Source organism: Nerophis lumbriciformis, linkage group LG05 (assembly GCF_033978685.3).
Source record: "Nerophis lumbriciformis linkage group LG05, RoL_Nlum_v2.1, whole genome shotgun sequence".
NCBI lineage: Eukaryota > Metazoa > Chordata > Actinopteri > Syngnathiformes > Syngnathidae > Nerophis > Nerophis lumbriciformis.
Genome location: NC_084552.2, coordinates 42,775,815 through 42,799,448, shown reverse-complemented (window position 1 = coordinate 42,799,448; position 23,634 = coordinate 42,775,815). Strand labels below are relative to the sequence as shown.

General features: G+C 39.4%; 2 protein-coding genes across 3 annotated transcripts; one reads left to right on the top strand and one right to left on the bottom strand.

Moving 5' to 3' along the window:
* Nucleotides 1-1,456: 1,456 nt before the first annotated feature.
* tm4sf5 (transmembrane 4 L six family member 5) lies at nt 1,457-11,856 on the bottom strand. The gene is made up of 5 exons (XM_061958860.1): nt 11,556-11,856; nt 10,664-10,744; nt 10,361-10,503; nt 4,049-4,241; nt 1,457-2,003 (listed from the first exon to the last, which is right to left on the bottom strand). Exons 1-5 carry the CDS (start codon nt 11,727-11,729, stop codon nt 1,986-1,988), a joined length of 609 nt encoding a protein of 202 aa, XP_061814844.1. The 5' UTR covers nt 11,730-11,856; the 3' UTR covers nt 1,457-1,985.
* A 2,854-nt stretch (nt 11,857-14,710) lies between these two features.
* LOC133605716 (cytidine deaminase) lies at nt 14,711-22,373 on the top strand. 2 transcript variants are annotated; one of them, XM_061958986.2, is made up of 5 exons: nt 14,711-14,842; nt 17,834-17,950; nt 21,854-21,965; nt 22,035-22,092; nt 22,182-22,373. In XM_061958986.2, exons 1-5 carry the CDS (start codon nt 14,836-14,838, stop codon nt 22,293-22,295), a joined length of 408 nt encoding a protein of 135 aa, XP_061814970.1. In that variant the 5' UTR covers nt 14,711-14,835; the 3' UTR covers nt 22,296-22,373. The 2 variants fall into 2 exon arrangements, with proteins under 2 accessions (XP_061814970.1, XP_061814971.1); XM_061958987.2 differs by having other exon boundaries at nt 14,711-14,854.
* The last annotated feature ends 1,261 nt before the right edge of the window (nt 22,374-23,634 follow it).

Below are 23,634 nucleotides of genomic sequence, written 5' to 3'. Positions count from 1 at the left end.
CACACGTCGCATTAAAGGTAAAAAGTATTAGATTTATTATTAATTTGCTTCAGTATATCAATGGTTATGGTTTAATTTATTTCCAACATATATACAGATACAAAATGATACAAATATAATCTACACATTCTCATTTCTCTTTACAACATGTTCGAAAAGGAGTAGGAAGAAGCAAAGCTTATCCTATCCCTTTTCCAATTCAAAGCAGTTACTAATACCTTTGTTCACTTCCTGTTCTGATCTTGTAACCGTAACACAATTAGCATCAATGAAATACAACAGTTCTCCTAATAGTTAAGCCAGTAATGATTAACACAATGAGATGAATAATATCTCATTTTCAATAAAGTTCAAGATTAATCAAGATTATTCTTCCTTGTACTTTGTATACACTTGTAGTTTAAACAGCCTCTTAAAATGGATCATATTAGGACTAAGTTATACATCTTTGCTTACCATACCATAATTTAATTCCACATACTGATATGCTAAAGGTCTTAAGTGTTGTGTGTGCATACAAGTGTTTTAGGTTATATTTTTCCTTTCTTTTTGAGAAGAATTGTTGTAGGGTAGCAGGTTAATTGTGCATGATTTTTGCTGTTTGCAAATGCTCCAAATCATTGAGTTGCAGTATTTTGGATTAATTAAATAAAGTGTACGTATGTTCTCTATAACCTACATTTCATATTATTCTGACTGATCTTTTTTGTAACACAATTTGTGAATGAAATGTACTTTTGTAGTTATTTCCCCATATTTCTACACAATAACTCAGATATGGTAACACTAGCGAGCAGTGAGAGTATAAAGTGATTTTTGGTCCCAAACATAATTTGCTTTATTCATTATTGAAATATCTCTTGCCACCCTATGTTGTATATTTTTATATGTGATTTTGAGTTAATCATCTAATATTACCGTACACCCAGAAATGTGATTTATTTCACCCTTTGAATGTACTGTATTTGTACTTGTGTTTGACTTTGTCTTCTACTGTTACTGAATAGCATTATTTTAGTTTTACAGTTGTTGTTTTGCTGATGTCGGGCAGATATCAACTCCTAAAAAAATCAAATCAACCAAAAATTTCACGACCCCCCTGCAGTACCTTTGTTGACCCTCTCCCAGACCTCTGCTAGGGAGTGAACAAAGATGACCGCCATACTGCTAACAAACTGAAAACAACCAGACCAATGAGAGATTTGCATCACAAGTTGACATCTCTGTCAATATAACGTCCAAAGTGAGGTCTCGCAAAGGGCGCCAATGAAGCGAGAACCTCTACTGCTGTCAGTGGTCGCCATCGCCACATTGAACCCATGCCATGCAGTTTCGCCTATTTTTTATTCCAGATGCCCTTTCTAACAAAACATCTTGTAATGACAACATGAAAAAGGGTTTTTAGACATTTGTGCATATTTATTTAAAAAAAAAAGAGTAAGGAATCACATGCACGTAAGTATTTCAATCAATCAATCAATCAATGTTTATTTATATAGCCCTAAATCACAAGTGTCTCAAAGGGCTGCACAAGCCACAACGACATCCTCGGTACAAAGCCCACATAAGGGCAAGGAAAAACTCACCCCAGTGGGACGTCGATGTGAATGACTATGAGAAACCTTGGAGAGGACCGCATATGTGGGTAACCCCCCCCCCCCTCTAGGGGAGACCGAATTTGTTGCCATGAGCTAAACATTTATCTCAGGCGCATCTTGTATCCACTGAAATGTATTCCATTTTGGAATCAGGCTGCAGCATCACAAAAGGTGGAAAAGGTGAAGTTCCGTAAATACTGGATGCATTAATGTATCTTCATTGACATTGGATTGGTTTGGACATCTTTAATCCACAAAATGTATCCAAGTGGCCTGTCCCAGGCTTCAATTGTTCTCCAATTTTACTTCAAAATTTGGAAAAAAATCAGAACTGATAGATGACAAAAGCCTTTAAGGGTTAGGACTGGAGACTTCATCATGATGCTTTCACAATCCACCTTCATCCTGTAAGAACACAAATGAACATATTAATGCATGTGAGTGTGTTCATGTTGCCATAAGAATCTGGCTAAAAAAACATTCAGAGTTCCTATTCATCCACTGAATATTTCATCAACACGCCGCGCCCACTGAACGCTGCACTTCCTGTTTTGCGACAGATACAATCTAGCATTTGCAACCAAAACACCGCTAAAACAACTCTCATTGTGGAGGGTCGCGACGGCGCCAAGTCGTATATCACGTTACATAATGGCCGGCTGTTTCGGGACACTCGAACTGGTTCACCACAGCACACAAGTTGTCTTGGTCACGCACACACACACGTCTGTAAATTAATAAAGCAAAAACATGAAAAAAATACATTTGAGCCTTTTTAAGTGCCAGCACCGGTGCTATACAATGTCTTGTATTAATACTTTTCTAGGATAGGCTCAAGCCTCTGATTAAATGCACATTAACCGAATGAGTGAGTGAATCATAGTGACCTTACACATCCCACCTGTGGGGAGAACCCTTAAGTAAAAATTATCCAACTCAACTAACTTTGACTTACTGCTGCTTTAACTAAAGACCTCTTAAAAAAACATTTCTAACAATACTGCAAGCAATGCTTTAGTCCAGTGGTTCTCAAACTTTTTTCCACCAAGTACCATCTCAGAAAACGCTTGGCTTGCCAAGTACCACCATAATGACCAACATTAAAATACAGTAGCGCAAGAGGCCTAAATATTCATTAAAAACAAGGCAGAGTTTTTTTTTAAGGTATAGTTAATATTTTTGGCCACTGTAACATTACACGCAATGCACAAACATCATCAACAATGATACTCCATACAATACATATTTACACACTTATTTGGCATCCACTAGTACTACATTTGAGGATCACTGATTTACTCTGCTCATATTTTGTATTTTAGTACAAAAAACTACCGGTATACTACTTGTTTGAAATTCCTCAAGATTTTGCTTAACTTTGAGATTAGTTTTTTAGATTGTTGTTAATAAAATGTTGGCTGTTGTAATATTATTAATATTAACTAGCAATTTCTATTGGTTTTATATTCCAATTAGATTGAAGGACATTGTAAGAATTTGAATTCAGTGTTATGATGATATTTGAATAATAAAACACTATTAACTCAATCCACTCGACATCCATTGCACCGGTCGCCCAGGGGGGGTACCCACATCTGCGGTCCCCTCCAAGGTTTCTCATTTTATCCCATTGGGTTGAGTTTATTCTTGCCCTGATGTGGCATCTGTGCCGAGGATGTCGTTTTGGCTTGTGCAGCCCTTTGAGACACTTGTGATTAAGGGCTATAAAAATAAACTTTGATTGATGATTGATTGATTGAGGTTAATAATTTTATATCAGGATTATGAATACATTTACATGACATTCTTGATTACAACACCCAAACTTTTCCCAGTGATGGTAGCATACAAAAAATGATATTGTGACCATTTTTAATGGTTTAAAACACATTTTAAACTGAATTGTGTTATTTTTATTTTAGTAAAAAATTAAAATAACAAATGCTATATATTTAAAATGTTATATAAGCAACAACATTTATTATGAGTAGCATTTTTGCTAGTATCAACATTTCGACGTTATCTTCCTACATTATGCCTTTTTTCTCCTTTTTCATTGTGAATATTTTTTACTTTATGTTTTTTCTATTAGAAAAACATCTGGAGGTTGCATTTGACCCCAGGGCAACATTGTAAAAAACACCTCTGAATTAATAAAACACCACACAATTTTAAAAATTACTGAAAAGAAAATACATAAAAATAGGAAAAGGGCATATATGTGATGTTATTTTATGTATGATATACGTCTTTAAATCAAATTGGACTTCCCTGAGGTTGAGCAAAGACACAAGTTGTAAGTGTGTGTGTGTGTGTGTGTGTGTGTGTGTGTGTGTGTGTGTGTGTGTGTGTGTGTGTGTGTGTGTGTGTGTGTGTGTGTGTGTGTGTGTGTGTGTGTGTGTGTGTGTGAGTGTGTGTGTACACTTTTTGTGTCAGTTTGTCTCACAGACCTCTTTCCTTTCCCGGCAGTCCCCACAGATGCAGCCCAAACAGCCGTTGACCACCTGAATGCCGCACAGTACCAGCTGTATCAAGCCCATGGACAACAGGATGGAGAAGAGGACCACGTGCCACATCACTGCATTCTTGGGGAATTCACATATGTCCCAAATAGTCTGGTTCACCAGGTAGCTCCCATTGCCACTATTGGGGAGGCACACACAGTAGAAGAAATTAACAAAATACGGTCCCTCTTTGTTATGAGGATTAAGAGTACGTCCTAACATTTAAGAAAATACCTCAGATCAAGTTCAAACCTGCACTTTATTAAGAAACTCGCTCCAGGTGAAATTTGACTCAAGTCTGACACCTGGTGGATTATAACGAAATGACTATGGCATCAAATCCTTATGCCCCTCTTTTTAGCCTTAGAATAGCCATAGAAAGCTTAGCATGACGTCACAATAAACCACTCAAAATATGTCATTTTTGAAAAATATGTTACATCTTTAGCACATTTGTGATACTGTGCAAAAAAAGTTTCATGACGAGCATACTTGCCAATCTTGAGACCTCCAATTTCGGGGGGCGTGGTTAAGAGGGGAGGAGTATATTTACAGCTAGAATTCACCAAGTCAAGTATATAAGAAATACTTGACTTTCAGTGAATTCTAGCTATATATATATATATATATATATATATATATATATATATATATATATATATATACACACACACACACACACACACACACAGGTAAAAGCCAGTAAATTAGAATATTTTGAAAAACTTGATTTATTTCAGTAATTGCATTCAAAAGGTGTAACTTGTACATTATATTTATTCATTGCACACAGACTGATGCATTCAAATGTTTATTTCATTTAATTTTGATGATTTGAAGTGGCAACAAATGAAAATCCAAAATTCCGTGTGTCACAAAATTAGAATATTACTTAAGGCTAATACAAAAAAGGGATTTTTAGAAATGTTGGCCAACTGAAAAGTATGAAAATGAAAAATATGAGCATATACAATACTCAATACTTGGCTGGAGCTCCTTTTGCCTCAATTACTGCGTTAATGCGGCGTGGCATGGAGTCGATGAGTTTCTGGCACTGCTCAGGTGTTATGAGAGCCCAGGTTGCTCTGATAGTGGCCTTCAACTCTTCTGCGTTTTTGGGTCTGGCATTCTGCATCTTCCTTTTCACAATACCCCACAGATTTTCTATGGGGCTAAGGTCAGGGGAGTTGGCGGGCCAATTTAGAACAGAAATACCATGGTCCGTAAACCAGGCACGGGTAGATTTTGCGCTGTGTGCAAGCGCCAAGTGCTGTTGGAACTTGAAATCTCCATCTCCATAGAGCAGGTCAGCAGCAGGAAGCATGAAGTGCTCTAAAACTTGCTGGTAGACGGCTGCGTTGACCCTGGATCTCAGGAAACAGAGTGGACCGACACCAGCAGATGACATGGCACCCCAAACCATCACTGATGGTGGAAACTTTACACTAGACTTCAGGCAACGTGGATCCTGTGCCTCTCCTGTCTTCCTCCAGACTCTGGGACCTCAATTTCCAAAGGAAATGCAAAATTTGCATGGTTGGGTGATGGAATTCGGGAGTCTCCCGGAAAATCCGGGAGGGTTGGCAAGTATGATTGACGAGTTACTTTCAAGTTTCAAGTAAGCAATACCATTACCATGAACGGCTAAAGTACCATATACACTGAACAAAAATATAAACGCAACACTTTAGTTTTTGCTCCCATTTTTTATGAGTTGAACTCAAAGATCTAAATCTTTTACCATTCACACAAAATACCTTTTCCTCTCAAATGTTCACAAATCTGTGTTAGTGAGCATTTCTTCTTTGCTAAGATAATCCATCCAACCTCACAGGTGTGGTATATCAAGATGCTAATTATTGCACAGGTGTGTCTCAGGCTGCCCACAATAAAAGGCCACTCTGAAATGTGCAGTTTTATCACACAGCACAATGCCACACATGTCACACGTTTTGAGGGAACGTGCAGTTGGCATGCTGACTGCAGGAATGTCCACCAGAGTTGTTGCCCCTGAATTGAATGTTCATTTCTCTACAATAAGCCATCTCCAAAGGCGACAGTGCATCCAACCGGCTTCACAACCGCAGATCATGCGCAACCATACCAGCCCAGGGCCTCCACATCCAGCAGATGCACCTCAATTGTCGTCTGAGACCAGCCACCCGGACAGCTGCTGCAACAATTAGTTTGCATAAATAAATGATAAATGGGTTGTACTTGTATAGCGCTTTTCTACCTTCAAGGTACTCAAAGCGCTTTGACACTACTTCCACATTTACCCATTCACACACACATTCACACACTGATGGAGGGAGCTGCCATGCAAGGCGCTAACCAGCACCCATCAGGAGCATGGGTGAAGTGTCTTGCTCAGGACACAACGGACATGACGAGGTTGGTACTAGGTGGGGATTGAACCAGGGACCCTCGGGTCGCACACGGCCACTCTTCCACTGCGCCACGCCGTCCAAATAATTTCTGCACAAACTGAGAACCCGTCTCAGGGAAGCTCATCTGCATGCTTGTCAAGTTAAAGTTAAAGTACCAATGATTGTCACACACACTAGGTGTGGTGAAATTTGTCCTCTGCATTTGACCCATCCCCTTGTTCACCCCCTGGGAGGTGAGGGGAGCAGTGAGCAGCAGCGGTGGCCGCGCCTGGGAATAATTTTTGGTGATTGAGCCCCCAATTCCAACCGTTGATGCAGGGAGGTAATGGGTCCCATTTTCATAGTCTTTGGTATGACTCGGCCGGGGATTGAACTCACGACCTACCGATCTCAGGGCGGACACTCTAAACACAAGGCCACTGAGCAGGTGTTCTTGTCGTCCTCATAGAGGCCTTGACGTGACTGCAGTTTGTAGTCGTAACAGACTTGAGTGGGCAAATGCTCACATTCGATGGCGTCTGGCACGTTGAAGAGGTTTTATCTTCACGGATGAATCCCAGGTTTCACTGTTCAGGGCGGACAGCAGACAGCGTGTGGGAGAGCGGTTTGCTGATGCCAACGTTGTAAATCGAGTGGCCTATGGTGGGGGTGGGGTCATGGTACGGGCAGGCGTATGTTATGGACAACGAACGCAAGTGCATTTTATTGATGGCATTTTGAATGCACAGAGATACCATGACGAGATCTCGAGGCCCTTTGTTGTGCCATTCACCCAAGACCATCACCTCATGTTGCAGCATGACAATGCACGGCCCCATGTTGTAAGGATCTGTCTACAACTCCTGGAAGCTGAAAACATTCCAGTTATTGCATGGACAGCATACTCACCAGACATGTCACCCATTGAGCATGTTTGGGATGCTGTGGATCAGTGTGTTCCAGTTTCTGGCAATATCCAGCAACTCACCAAAACAGAATGATTCCCGGGTGCGGCCACCGCTGCTGCTCACTCTTCCCCTCACCAGGGAGTGATCAAGGAGGATGGGTCAAATGCAGAGGATAATTTCACCACATCAAGTGTGTGTATGACAATCATTGGTACTTTAACTTTAACTTTACACAGCCATTGAAGAGGAGTGGACCAACATTCCATAGGCCACAATCTATTGATTGTGGCCTATCAACTCTATGCTAAGGAGATGTGTTGCACTGTATGAGGCAGATACGGACTGCTTTTCTGACCCCCCCAGACCCTCAATAAAACACCCACACATTTCAGCGTGGCCTTTTATAGTGGGCAATCTAAGGCACACCTGTGCAATAATCATGCTGTTTAATCAGCATCTTGATATGTCACACCTGTGAGGTTGGATGAATTATTTTGGCAAGGAAGAAGTGTTCACTAACACAGATTAAGACAGATTTGTGAACAATATTTGGGAGGAATATACAAACCCTGTTTCCATATGAGTTGGGAAATTGTGTTAGATGTAAATATAAACGGAATACAATGATTTGCAAATCATTTTCAACCCATATTCAGTTGAATATGCTACAAAGACAACATATTTGATGTTCAAACTGATAAACATTTTTTTTGTTGCAAATAATCATTAACTTTAGAATTTGATGCCAGCAACACGTGACAAAGAAGTTGGGAAAGGTGGCAATAAATACTGATAAAGTTGAGGAATGCTCATCAAACACTTATTTGGAACATCCCACAGGTGTGCAGGCTAATTGGGAACAAGTCGGTGCCATGATTGGGTATAAAAACAGCTTCCCAAAAAATGCTCACTCTTTCACAAGAAAGGAAGGGGCGAGGTACACCCCTTTGTCCACAACTGTGTGAGCAAATAGTCAAACAGTTTAAGAACAACGTGTCTCAAAGTGCAATTGCAAGAAATTTAGGGATTTCAACATCTAAGGTCCATAATATCATCAAAAGGTTCAGAGAATCTGGAGAAATCACTCCACGTAAGCGGCATGGCCGGAAACCAACATTGAATGACCGTGACCTTCGATCCCCCAGGCGGCACTGTATCAAAAACCAACATCAAGCTCTAAAGGATATCACCACATGGGCTCAGGAACACTTCAGAAAACCACTGTCAGTAACTACAGTTGATTGCTACATCTGTAAGTGCAAGTTAAAGCTCTCCTATGCAAAGCGAAAGCCATTTATCAACAACATCCAGAAACACCGCCGGCTTCTCTGGGCCCGAGATCATCTAAGATGGACTCATGCAAAGTGGAAAAGTGTTCTGTGGTCTGACGAGTCCACATTTCAAATTGTTTTTGGAAATATTCGACATCGTGTCATCCGGACCAAAGGGGAAGCGAACCATCCAGACTGTATTCGACGCAAAGTTCAAAAGCCAGCATCTGTGATGGTATGGGGGTGCATTAGTGCCCAAGGCATGGGCAACTTACACACATTTGTGAAGGCACCATTAATGCTGAAAGGTACATACAGGTTTTTGAACAACATATGCTGCCATCTAAGCGCCGTCTTTTTCATGGACGCCCCTGCTTATTTCAGCAAGACGATGCCAAGCCACATTCAGCACGTGTTACAACAGCGTGGCTTTGTAAAAAAAGAGTGCGGGTACTTTCCTGGCTCGCCTGCAGTCCAGACCTGTCTCCCATCGAAAATGTGTGGCGCATTATGAAGCGGAAAATACGACAGCGGAGACCCCAGACTGTTGAATGACTGAAGCTCTACATAAAACAAGAATGGGAAAGAATTCCAATTTCAAAGCTTCAACAATTAGTTTCCTCAGTTCCCAATCGTTTATTGAGTGTTGTTAAAAAAAAGGCCATGTAACACAGTGGTGAACATGCCCTTTCCCAACTACTTTGGCACGTGTTGCAGCCATGAAATTCTAAGTTAATTATTATTTGCAAAAAAAAAATAAAGTTTATGAGTTTGAACATCAAATATCTTGTCTTTGTAGTGCATTCAATTGAATATGGGTTGAAAAGGATTTGCAAATCATTGTATTCCATTTATATTTACATCCAACACAATTTCCCAACTCATATGGAAACGTGGTTTGTAGAAAAAATGTAGATCTTTGAGTCCAGGGTGTACCCCCCCTTCCGCCCGATTGTAGCTGAGATAGGCTCCAGCGCCCCCCCGCAACCCCAAAGGGAATAAGCGGTAGAAAATGGATGGATGGATGGATGGAGTTCAACTCATGAAAAATGGGAGCAAAAACAAAAGTGTTGCATTCATATTTTTGTTCAGTATATCTATCCATTCATCCATTTTCTACCGCTTATCCCTCTCGGAGTCGTGGGGGGGTACTGGAGCCTATCTCAGATACAATCGGGCGGAAGACGGGGTACACCCTGGACAAGTCGCCACGTCATCGCAGGGCCAACACAGATAGACGGACAAGATTCACACTCACATTCACACACTAGGGCCAATTTAGTGTTGTATATGCATCTTAAATTAGTAGTATTTTAAGAAAAACAATACACATGTTTTCTATGTGTTCCACTTAGCCTGTAGCATAACCCTCTTCCGCCAGCGGTTAGGGGCTGAAATATATACAAAGAAGGAGCATCCTTTTCTTATGATTGCACAGATCTGATACTTGGTACCGGTGTCTGGACTGAATATGGTAGGATTTAAATTTTGACTTTAACATGTGGGGAACTTAATTTCTTCCTTCAAGGGAATGTTTGTTGCACAGTTTGAACATGGTATATGAATACTACTACTCCTATTACTATGACAAGAACAAAGACATTGTTCGATAAGCAACTTTGCATTTTTGGTATTGTATCAAACGTTAAAAAAATTATCCTTTCGGAGTTTGCAGCCATGAGCAGTTTATGTGAAACAGTCGTCACTCACGTTCCAAGGTCCTCAAAGGGATATTTCCAAACCTCACCGGCCACCCGACACTTGGGTCCAATGGCCAGCCCGGCTGAGGCCACGCTGCTGCAGTAGATGGCTCCAATGAGGCCAAAACCCGACGAGAACACAGAGTTCAGCATCTGGTGGCGAGAGCATTGTTTGTTCTGAAAAGCTCATAAAGCTTGCATGCAACTAACTGATATCTGCCTTTTGTCGGCAGTCATTATCTGACCGGAGCCGGCGCCCATGTCTAATCTCTCCAACCTTTAGTAAATAAATTTTGCAAATGACGGCACTTACCCGGCAACGGTTGCCACAGCAACCATTTCCGCAGCAACCCTTGCCCCCGGCCCTGATAGCGGAGCAGCTCGGGCACAGCATCTGGAAGCAACGTTTCATGTGAAAAACATCATTGCATAAACTTATGACATGCTTATTACTTTAAGTCAATATTTGTGGAGTTGCAGAGAGGAGAGAAACTGTACGCTATTATAATGATACTACCAAACCCTTGGATAATTTCCAATTTCTTGATAAGATATCTTCATGAAAGATTTATTGTGGTTGACATCTTTTCTGAGTGGAACATTCCAAAGTTCTAAAGGTTGGTTCTGCACAGTCCCGACGATTCATTGTTTTGCGTCGGGGTAGGCAAATTAATCCAAATATGGATAAAATCGTTACCGAAATACATAATCATAGAATTTGTATAATTAGAATGTTGAGAACTACAGAACAAATTTTCTCTGTCACTTCTTTGTTTGTATTTTTAATGCCACAAACAAAACTGAGTTGCCTGTGAGTGATTTTACGTGTCGTGGGTCCCACAGCAGCACCCACTGCTCGTTAAGAAAAGCAATGCGTGCTTTAATGTCAGTCGCCCAAAAATGATACACAAGATGTGTCACTTTTTTTTAAGTAATTTATTTACTCGCTAAATATAACAACAATATTGCTAAGTTAGTAAGAAGTAGTAGTAGAAATCCTTTTTTTTAATTTTTTTAAATACTGTCTGTGATGTCCGCCTTAAAAAGGGCTGAGCTCTTCCCTGCTTCCTATTCCCCTATTGTGGTTGTGTAAGTACAAACAAGGTTTATTATTACATACAATATAGAAGTGAGGCTCCAGTTTGCATAATATTGCTCATAGGTGAAGTCAGAGCATATTTGATACAATAAAAACAAAAACTTACAAAGAGGCCTCCTCCGATGAGCCCCCCCATCAGCCAGACCTGCAGCGAGATCTGATCATTGTCCAGTTGATTTCCGTCGGGGAAGAAGAGCAGCAGGTTGGCGATCATGCATACGAAGGCTGATGGCAGCAGGATCAGGCCCACCAGGCGGGCGCACTTCCCCGTACAACACATAGCCTATCGCGTGTCTCTGAATTTGGTGGTGAAAAGCGTTGGAAAAAGAAGTAGCTAAAGAATGGCACACCTCGCACTGATGAACTCAGAGTGTCACAAGGCGAAAGTCAAACACCACAGAGCGGGAGGAGACAGGGGACAAAGGCCAAGGGTGGATGTGCGCTTTTATTTTAGACCAATGCATCCTCTGATTGGCCTCTGATCAGATATTTCAGGGAGGGGACAAATGTGAAACCGTAAATGATGCAGGAAAAGACATAGACGTGTTACTTGAAGGCACTAAAATGGGGAGCATGTACAGTTAAATTTAAAGAAGGATTTAATTGTACATTAAAGTTGTTAAAACCAATCAATTGAAGGTCAATATATGCTCTTTGACCAAAACATCTTAGCTTTTTTGTTATTGTATAGGCAACAAATTATTGTAATATCTAACACTAAATATAACCAATAATGAATTTGAAAAATATGCAGAGGACCAATAAAAAACAAGCAGTGTGCCAAAAATGGCCCCTGGCCGCACTTTTGACCCCCAGAAGCGTGAAATACCTCACAACTGTTTTTTTATATTCTACTTTATACTGACCAGTTAAATCCATTGCTTCCCTTACAATTCAATGAGACGCTGAGAATGTTTGTTAATATGTTGTTTGCACTGAATGTTGACCCTCTCATGCAGCTACAGCAATAGACATAATCTTAAATCTGCTTAGCGAGAAGAAGTGCACATAAAATGTCAATTAATGAATGACAGGGCTCTTCAAATCAAATTTTACCCCGATGTATTCCGAGCCCCTTCCTCCTCTGTTGCTGATAAGAATAGAATGACAAAGTTCCACAAATATTTGCATTGTCCACTGTGGCGTGCAGTGTTAATGCTGGTCTAGTAGACGATTTCATTGGGATAGAATGTTTTAATTATGTTAAATTAGTTATTTTTTATGATTTCATTTGTTTTAGTACAAAACATTAATCAAGTATAAAGTATACAAATCGTTGCATATAAATGAAATCTGTTAAAAAAAATGTAATTGTGGGGCCTTAAAAATGTTCTGCTTAGCCTCATGTTAACTAGGTGTGGCCCTGGCTTTAATACGTACAGTATATTCATAATGGTAAGATACAAATAAGTGCATGTAAAATATGAACGATTACATTAATATTGAATTGATTGGATATTAAATACATTGACTATTGTCTATACAACATGAGTGTCCTACCAAGAATATTATATATAAAGTTAAAGTTAAAGTTAAAGTACCAATGATTGTCACACACACACACTAGGTGTGGCGAGATTATTCTCTGCATTTGACCCATCACCCTTGATCACCCCCTGGGAGGTGAGGGGAGCAGTGGGCAGCAGCGGTGGCCGCGCCCGGGAATCATTTTTTGGTGATTTAACCCCCAATTCCAACCCTTGATGCTGAGTGCCAAGCAGGGAGGTAATGGGTCCCATTTTTATAGTCTTTGGTATGACTCGGCCGGGATTTGAACTCACAACCTACCGATCTCAGGGCGGACACTCTAACCACTAGGCCACTGAGTAGGTCACATGAGTGTCCTAGCAAGACGACCATTTCATATACATATAGATATGGAGGAAGACAGGAGAGGCACAGGATCCACGTTGCCTGAAGTCTAGTGTAAAGTTTCCACCATCAGTGATGGTTTGGGGTGCCATGTCATCTGCTGGTGTCGGTCCACTCTGTTTCCTGAGATCCAGGGTCAACGCAGCCGTCTACCAGCAAGTTTTAGAGCACTTCATGCTTCCTGCTGCTGACCTGCTCTATGGAGATGGAGATTTCAAGTTCCAACAGGACTTGGCGCCTGCACACAGCGCAAAATCTACCCGTGCCTGGTTTACGGACCATGGTATTTCTGTTCTAAATTGGCCCGCCAACTCCCCTGACCTTAGCCCCATAGAAAATCTGTGGGGTATTGTTAAAAGTTAAAGTTAAAGTACCAATGATTGTCACACACACACTAGGTGTGGCGAAATTATTCTCTGCATTTGACCCATCACCCTTGATCACCCCCTGGGAGGTGAGGGGAGCAGTGGGCAGCAGCGGTGGCTGCGCCCGGGAATCATTTTGGTGATTTAACCCCCAATTCCAACCCTTGATGCTGAGTGCCAAGCAGGGAGGTAATAGGTCCCATTTTTATAGTCTTTGGTATGACTCGGCCGGGATTTGAACTCCCAACCTACCGATCTCAGGACGGACACTCTAACCACTAGGCCACTGAGTTATTGTGAAAAGGAAGATGCAGAATGCCAGACCCAAAAACGCAGAAGAGTTGAAGGCCACTATCAGAGCAACCTGGGCTCTCATAACACCTGAGCAGTGCCAGAAACTCATCGACTCCATGCTACGCCGCATTAACGCAGTAATTGAGGCAAAAGGAGCTCCAACCAAGTATTGAGTATTGTACATGCTCATATTTTTCATTTTCATACTTTTCAGTTGGCCAACATTTCTAAAAATCCCTTTTTTGTATTAGCCTTAAGTAATATTATAATTTTGTGACACACGGAATTTTGGATTTTCATTTGTTTCCACTTCAAATCATCAAAATTAAATGAAATAAACATTTGAATGCATCAGTCTGTGTGCAATGAATAAATATAATGTACAAGTTACACCTTTTGAATGCAATTACTGAAATAAATCAAGTTTTTCAAAATATTCTAATTTACTGGCTTTTACCTGTATATACACACACACACACACACACACACATATATATATATATATATATATATATATATATATATATATATATATATATATATATATATATATATATATATAAGAAATATTTTAATTTCAGTAAATTCTAGCTATAAATATACCCCCCCCCCCAATCTCCCGAATTCGGAGGTCTCAAGGTTGGCAAGTATGTGACCCAGCCCCCTCCCCAAAAAGGTGGATGACGCTGCTTTTACCGACCCAATGAGATGAAAGTAAATATGTACTTATGTCTGCTTAGCTGCTGTGCCAAAGATTGCATTGATGTCAAATATTAACCTTCACTAAGTTTACTCTTCTCTTGTTCTTCTGCAAAACGACAGTACAGTTCCACATCCTCCATCTCCTCCTTCCTCATGGCAGGTAAATAAATCGGTGCGTCATGGAAGCTGCTTTATCATGAGCGTGTGAGATTTACTGAGTTTATCGTGTGCGCGCGCGCGCGTGTGTGTGTGTGTGTGCGTGCGTGTGCACTATCACGGTGATACAACTAAACCTCTGGATAATTTTCAATTTCTTGATAACATATCTTCATGAAAGATTTATTGTGGCTGACATCTTTTCTGAGTGGAACATTCCAAAGTTCTAAAGGTTGATTCTGCGCAGTCACAACGTTTCATTGTTCTGCCTAGGGGTAGGCAGATTGATCCAATTGTGGATAGAATCGTTACCGAATGACGTAACCATATAGTTTGCATAATCGGCATGCATTTACAAAAAAATGAGTAAAACATGAAATGTTGAAAACTACAGACCAACTTTTCTCTGGCACGTCTTTGTGTTGTATTTTTAATGCCACTAACAAAACTGAGTTGCCTGTGAGTGATTTTACGTGTCGGTGGGTCCCACAGCAGCACCCAGTGCTTGTTAAGAAAAGCAATGCGTGTTTTAAAATCAGTGTCGCCAAAAAACGTGTCACTTTTTTGAAAGGTAATTTAGTTACTCACTAAATATAACAACTTTCTTGCTAAGATAGCAACACCGATTCCCACTGCTCCCTTTTCTTATTCTCTTGAAGAACAGTTGCAATATATATATTTTTTATGAATGAGGACGAACAGGTAGCACCAAATGTATTTGTGGCGGTCCAACTTTATGTGAGTGAGATTATTATAAGTAGAAGTAGTAGTAGAAATACTTGTTTTTTTCTTCTCTGTAACGTCCGCCTTAAAAAGTATATGTGTATGTATATATATATATATATATATATATATATATATATATATATATATATATATATATATATATATAATTTTTATTTGTATTTTTATTTGAATTATATTTATTTATTTATTTATTTATTTATTTTCCCCAAGATGGCGCCGCTGTAGTGGCTGCTGTTGGCAGGAGCTCTGTGCTCTTGTGTCATCCTTTTGTGTTTCCCTCTTGTTTTAGTGCATGTGCCTCACAATATGAAGGCCCTAAATAGTCCTGAGTTCAATCCCGGGCTCGGGATCTTTCTGTGTGGAGTTTGCATGTTCTCCTCGTGACTGCATGGGTCCCACCTCCAAAGACATGCACCTGGGCAACACTAAATTGGCCTTAGTGTGTGAATGTGGGTGTGAATGTTGTCTATCTGTGTTGGCCCTGCGATGAGGTGGCGACTTGTCCAGGGTGTACCCTGCCTTCCGCCCGAATGCAGCTGAGATAGGCTCCAGCACCCCCAAAAGGGACAAGCGGTAGAAAATGGATGGATTATATGTATATATTTTTTTGGCTTTTTGGTTCGGGACCCTTTGGGACTGTGTGACAAGGGGTGGCACTTTCGTGACTTCTGCGGTGCTTTTGTGTGGACTTCTGGATCTGCCTCCCGGGAGCCTTTTGGCCATGGAGACCAGCTGCTGGGTCTCTGCCACACCAGAGTCCTTTTGGAGAGACTGGAGGAGATGAAGAGACGGGGCTGCGGAGCTAGCGCTGAGCGCCGGGACGGACAGGCTTCACAGTGTCTCGGCTGAATGAGCAGGTATCGGACACCTCAGTCTCCTTAGACGCATCCTCGCTCATCCATGCGGACTGGACACTGGCCGAGTTAGTGGGCGGCCGAGAGTGGAGTCGGCTCTCTTGGTTGCTTTGTTGGGTCTGCTCCTGTCTCTGGCCATGCTCCCTCCACCCCAGCAGACGATGGCGTGGAACACCGCAGAGGTCACCACAGTGTATATGTTTATTTTCCTTTTTATTCATAGCTGTATGTAGAAGTGGCTAGTTGCATCAGCTCTGCTCTTTAATGTCTTTAATGTCCTTTGTGATGTTTGAAGTTTGATGTTTGATGTGTGCTATGGCTATGAGTTGTTTTTTCCCTTGGCCTCAGTCTGAACCCCCTCTCCAGGGGCCCAGGCTTAGACCGATTTTTTTTCTCCCCCCCCAAACCCCTCCCCCATTGTTTACCTGCATCTCACCTTTTTTGTAAGGGGCGCCGGAAGTTGGCAGATCCATCAGCGATCCTGTTCTGTCTCCCTGTAATGTTTGTCTGATCTTGAATGGGATTGTGCTGAAAATTTGAATTTCCCCTCGGGGATTAATAAAGTATTTCTGATTCTGATTTCTGATTCTGATTTTGTCCCACACGCCATCAGACTGTACAACTCCTCTCTGGGGGTGAGGGGGGGTACTAGGATGACAGGGGATGCAAAACAATAACATACACCCCCATTATTTATTATTTACTTTTTACCTTAAAAATTATATCTCAATTCTGTACACTGCTGCTAGAATTTTAATTTTCCTGAAGGAACTCTCCTGAAGGAATCAATGAAGTACAATCTATCTATCTATCTATCTATCTATCTATCTATGTGTATATATATATATATATATATATATATATATATATATATATATATATATATATATATATATATATATATATATATATATATATATATATATATATATATATATATATATTCATATATATATATATCCTAAAGGAATCAATAAAGTACTATCTATCTATCTATCTATCTATCTATCTATCTATCTATCTATCTATCTATCTATCTATCTATCTATCTATATATCTATCTATATCCTAAAGGAATCAATAAAGTACTATCCATCTATCTATCTATCTATCTATCTATCTATCTATCTATCTATCTATCTATCTATGTGTATATATATGTGTATATATATATATATATATATTCATATATATATATATGTATGTATGTATGTATGTATGTATGTATGTATGTATGTATGTATGTATGTATATATATATATTATAAATGTATATACATTTATACATAAATTATTATGTGTACATATATGAATATAACATGTATATTATATGGGTGAATATCATGTAATATAATGTATATGTAATAAAATGTGCGTGTCTGTGTGTGTGTGCAGATAAGGTCAACGAGCTCATTTCAAAGTGTCTAGAGGCCAAAGACATGGCGTACTGTCCTTACAGCAACTTCCCTGTTGGTGCTGCCTTACTGACGACAGATGGCGCTATATTTAAAGGTAGGAACCACCTTTCAAGGGGGCTGCAGGTGTGCGCAGCAATCCAAATATCGACAGCAGAGTAGTATCCAATTTTTCACTGGTAAATTTAATGTATATTTTCTAAGAGATGTCCGATAATATCGGCCTGCCGATACTATCGGCCGATAAATGCTTTAAAATGTAATATCGGAAATTATCGGTATCGTTTTTTTTTTATCGGTATCGTTATTTTTTTGTTTTTTTGTTTTTTTAATTAAATCAACATAAAAAACACAAGATACACTTACAATTAGTGCACCAACCCAAAAAACCTCCCACCCTCATTCACCTCCCACTCCCACTCATTCACACAAAAGGGTTGTTTCTTTCTGTTATTAATATTCCGGTTCCTACATTATATATCAATATATATCAATACAGTCTGCAAGGGATACAGTCCGTAAGCACACATGGTTGTGCGTGCTGCTGGTCCACTTATAGTACTAACCTTTAACAGTTAATTTTACTCATTTTCATTCCTTACTAGTTTCTATGTAACTGTTTTTATATTGTTTTACTTTATTTTTTATTCAAGAAAATGTTTTTAATTTATTTATCTTATTTTATAAATTTTTTTTAAAAAGGACCTTATTCTCACCATACCTGGTTGTCCAAATTAGGCATACTAATGTGTTAATTCCACGACTGTATATATCGGTATCGGTTGATATCGGTATCGGTAATTAAGAATTGGACAATATCGGAATATCGGATATCGGCAAAAGGCCATTATCGGACATACCTAATATTTTTCTATGTCTCTTATTTTCACAAATATCTGTTTTGGCATTATTCAAATGTGTTGTAGTTGTATATTTGAATAAATAGGAGAGCTTTGAGGGCAGAACGTTCAAGGAACAGTTTTTGCACCATTTTTAAAAACTTATTTTGCACTATTGATTTCATTTTGCTCGAACAATTATGTAATAAAAGGGAATAATTGTAGTAATTGTTATATTTTTATTCCGATTATTATCAAATTAAAAGTAAAAATCATTAAAAAAAAAAATCCAAGTAAAAAGTCAAGTAAACTTAGTATCAATATTGGCCTAACTCCTAACTAACCCATAGATGTATTTGGTATCGGGCTCGATATCGACATTTGTAGTATCGCCCAAATATATTGAGTTCTAAAAAATGACAGTTACTTCAGTCAAAGTAGGAAACATTTTTTTCCAAAAGTAACTATGGCCACAAGGAGTGGGCCATACTGCAACTCTTGGTATCCCTTCAATAACACGTAAATACAGGGCCTGTGAATGCTAATACTGATACAATTTACTTTTTTTTTTACTTTTTACTTTTTTACTTTTTTTAACCTTAACCTTTTTAACCTATTATGCACTATATACTTTTCTTACCTATCGGTACCTGCTTTTACATGCATTTACTTGCATTTACAAAGAGATATTTATCAAATAAACCTGGCCTTCCTTTATACTTCCACCAAACGAGCCATTTGGAATTTGACCTGATTTGTGATGTTTTCTGACCTGTGACATCAGCGGATATGTCCATATAGTGTAGAAATTTACTCGAAGAGCTTTGCACGAGTCCGCCATTGTAGTCAGCTACTGTAGTCATTCAGTTCCTTCTTTTTCTCTAGCCTCTTGCTGGTGGGTAGAGTAGACTGGCTCGTACATGCACATGCATCCTCCACTGTTGAAATTTTTAATACAAATTAGCGTGTAGTTCTAACTTATATCTGTCAGTAGATTAGGAAGCGCTAAGAAGGACAACATGGCTGACCTGGAGCTAATGCCCACAAAACGTTCCATTCTGAAGAGAACGGTCAGAAAGCGGTTTGAAGATGGTCTGTAATCTATAATCTGTGCAAAATGATGACTAAAGAACCACAATTACCGTACATGTTATGTAGACCACAAGAAAGTATTTTAAATGTAGAAAAGAAAATCATAATAGGTCCCCTTAATTACTTTGTGATTTTTATTCATCTTGTTGATCATGATTATAATCAGAATAAACCCTACAACAGGAGATTTTAGGCAAAGTTTATGATCACTATGACAATATACTGTATTACAATATAAATAATGTAACAATGTGAAGAATGCAACAAAATAAAAATTTTAAAAATACCAATCTAATGTCAAGAGAGCATTTTCATTTGACAAATCCAGAAGTCAGTCATGTTGGAGGGATTCACTGGACACAGCCGCATATGGCACCTGTGTCCGGTCGCCCACCGCTTAGCTACATCAACGCGACCGTCATCTTACGGCAGTCAAGATCGCCCCGTCAACCACTACAAGTCGATTTGTCCACCATAGATTTATAGTTATCGATGTAGCACACTTCTACAACCCCTGGGGAAAAAAATTAAATCACCAGACTCTGAGGTTGTTTATTCAGGTGTTTAATTTTGTAGAGAAAAAAAGCCAAGAACAGACATGACACGAAACTATAGTCATATCAAACGACAACTTTCTGGCTTTAAAAAAACCCTAAAAGAAAACAAGAATGTACATTGCTGTCAACAGTAACAGTTTCATTTTTAGATCAAGCAGAGTAAAAAATTATAGACTCACTCAATTCTGAGGATAATTATTAAGGAATCACCCTGTAAATGTTCAATTCCAAAGCTAACAGATTAAATCTGTGTGTGTGTTCACACCTTGGAGAGCTGTTGCACCAGGTGGATTGACATGAATCATGGCTCCAACACAAGAGATGTCAATTGAAACAAAGGAGAGATTTTTTTTTTCAAGAAGGCCATTCCAATAAGATTTATGAAGACGCCTGCCAGAAGAAAACATGCAAATTTCCACAGTCATTGATGTTGGGGCTGCATGTCAAGTAATGGCACTGGGGAGATGGCTGTCATTACAAGTTTACATTGCCATTTTGGGCACTTTTTTTATTCCATCAATCCAAAGGATGTTTGGGGATGATGACATAATTTTCTACATGATAATGCTGTCTATCTGTGTTGGCCTTGCGATGAGGTGGCGACTTGTCCAGGGTGTACTGCGCCTTTGGCCCGAGTGCAGCTGGGATAGCGTCCAGCACCCCCCGTGACCCCAAAAGAGAATAGCGTTAGAAATGGATGTATGGATGGATGGATAATGCATCTTGCCATTGAGCAAAAAAACTGTAAAATATTTCATTGAAGAAATATACCAAAGGTCAATGTCATGGCCTGCAAAAATCCAATTGAAAATCTCTGGTGAAAATTGAAAAAAATGTTCAATGACAAGACTCCAACCTGCAAATCTGATCTGACGACAGCAATCAGAGAACGTTAGAGGAATATTAAAGAAGAGTATTGTTTGGCACCCGTTAAGTCCATGCCTCAGAGACTACAAGCTGTTATAAAAGCCAGAGGTGGTGCAAAAAAGTACTCATGGTGTCTTGGAGGTTTGTTTTTGTTTGTTAATCATGATTGCATATTTCCCATCATGCTTGATATAACAATGAAACTGTTACTGACTACCCATATTTATTTTCTTGATTTATTTTAGTTGCATTATAATGTTGCCATTTGAAATGACTATAGTTTTGTGTCATGTCTATTATCTGTTTTTTTTCGACAAAAATAAACAACTTTATGAACATCCTCCAAGACTGGCGAGTCGTCTTAGTGTTTATGTCTTTGATATAGGGTACGATATAAGGTAAAGTCTGTTTAAGTAAAATGGTTTAATCTTGCATTTTTTCAGCTGTCACAAATCCGATGTTTAAGTGTTTCTCTCCAAAATGGCGCGACATCCGAATTGTAATGTCGGTGAAAACACTCCTTACTGATACTACCCTCAGTATCAATGCAACCAATAATTGGATAGATCAGCCCACTCCTCATGGCCGCACTTGCACTGTCCAGATTAAGTTGCTAACAATTACTATTTTTGTGTCTTTGTTTAGGCTGTAACGTGGAGAACGTGTCCTTCGGTCTAACTGTGTGTGCTGAGCGAACAGCCATCCAAAGTGCCGTGGCAGAGGGACACAAAAACTTCACCGCTATTGCTGTGACGTGGTTCGTTAGTCGACTTCTGGCACTTTCCCATGCATCCAAACATGACACAATCCTTATTTTTTTGTGCAGCAATGCCACAGACAGATTTGTTTGGCCATGCGGAGCGTGTCGACAGGTTCTCATGGAGGTGACGCATATTTCTTTCGTTGCCTTGTTGACAAAATGCATGGTCAGATAAAACTTCCTCACTGGTATCGCACATCTTTGTATCGCCAGTTTGGGCCAGAGTTGACCATCTACTCGACCAAGCCGGATGGATCGTACAAAAAGAGCCGCATGAGCGAGCTGCTGCCCTATGCTTTTACCCAAAGTCATCTCACAAAGAACTGACAGTTTGTGAGAATGCCGCTTGATGAGATTTAACAATAATGCACATGTTCTCAACAGTAAATAAAAGACAAAAAAGCATGTGTTCACTTGTTTTCAAATGTTTTATCAATGTTTTTGTGTACTTTACACATTTTTCCTGTTTATCATATATTAGTCATTTTTTTCAACAGTGGCCAGTCCCCCCGCGATCCCGAGAGGGACAAATGGTAGAAAAATGGATGGATGCAAAAACACAACATACACTTACAATTAGTGCAGCAACCCAAAAAACCTCCCTCCCTCTCCCACTCATTCGCACAAAAGGGTTGTTTCTTTCTGTTATTAATATTTATGGTTCCTACATTATATATCAATATAGATCAATACAGTCTGCAGGGATACAGTCCGTAAGCACACATTATTGTACGTGGTGGGACACATTTTCAAGCGTTGACCGGTCCGCAGTTACAAAAAGGTTGGGGACCACTGCTTTATATGACAGGATCACTGCTGTTTTGAGGCAGTTAGTCAAAGATCCTCTACATGACAAGAACAATGTTGTTTTTAGGCACTTATCACAAACATTTTAGTCAAAGATCCTCTAAATGACAGGAACACTCTTCTGTTTTTCGGCACTTATCACAAACATTTTAGTCAACGATCCTCTATGTGACAGGAGCACTCTGCTGTTTTTAAACACTTATCACAAACCTTTTAGTCAAATATCCTTTATATGACAGGGACACCGCTGTTTTAAGGCAGTTAGCACAAACATTTTAGTCAAATATTCTCTATATGACAGGAACAATGTTGTTTTTAGGCACTTATCACACACATTTTAGTCAAAGATCCTCTATATGACAGGAACAATGTTGTTTTTAGTCACTTATCACCAGTGTTGGGTTAGTTACTGAAAACCAGTAACTAGTTACAGTTACTAGTTACTTTATTTCAAAAGTAACTCAGTTACTAACTCAGTTACTTACACCAAAAAGTAATGCGTTACTGTGAAAAGTAACTATTTAGTTACTTATTTTTTTCTCCTTTTTTTTAAGGCTCCCATTAATGCCCTTTTAGCCTTCGTTTCAGTACTGTTATTGCACTGGAGAATAATACAATGTGTTGATCAACTTGACATGCATCTGCATCACTGAACTCTGCTAAGCAATGTGGTCTACATACAACACACAAAGACAAAGATATGTTTCAAAGGGCCAATTTATTTCAGGCCACAACAAATTGACAAAACTATTTTAAATAGCTGCAACATAACATACATAAGTAACAAACCGCATAATAACAACATAGCTGTAAAGCTGGCTTCACCCAAGGAAGGCACACATGACATACACAAAGCCTA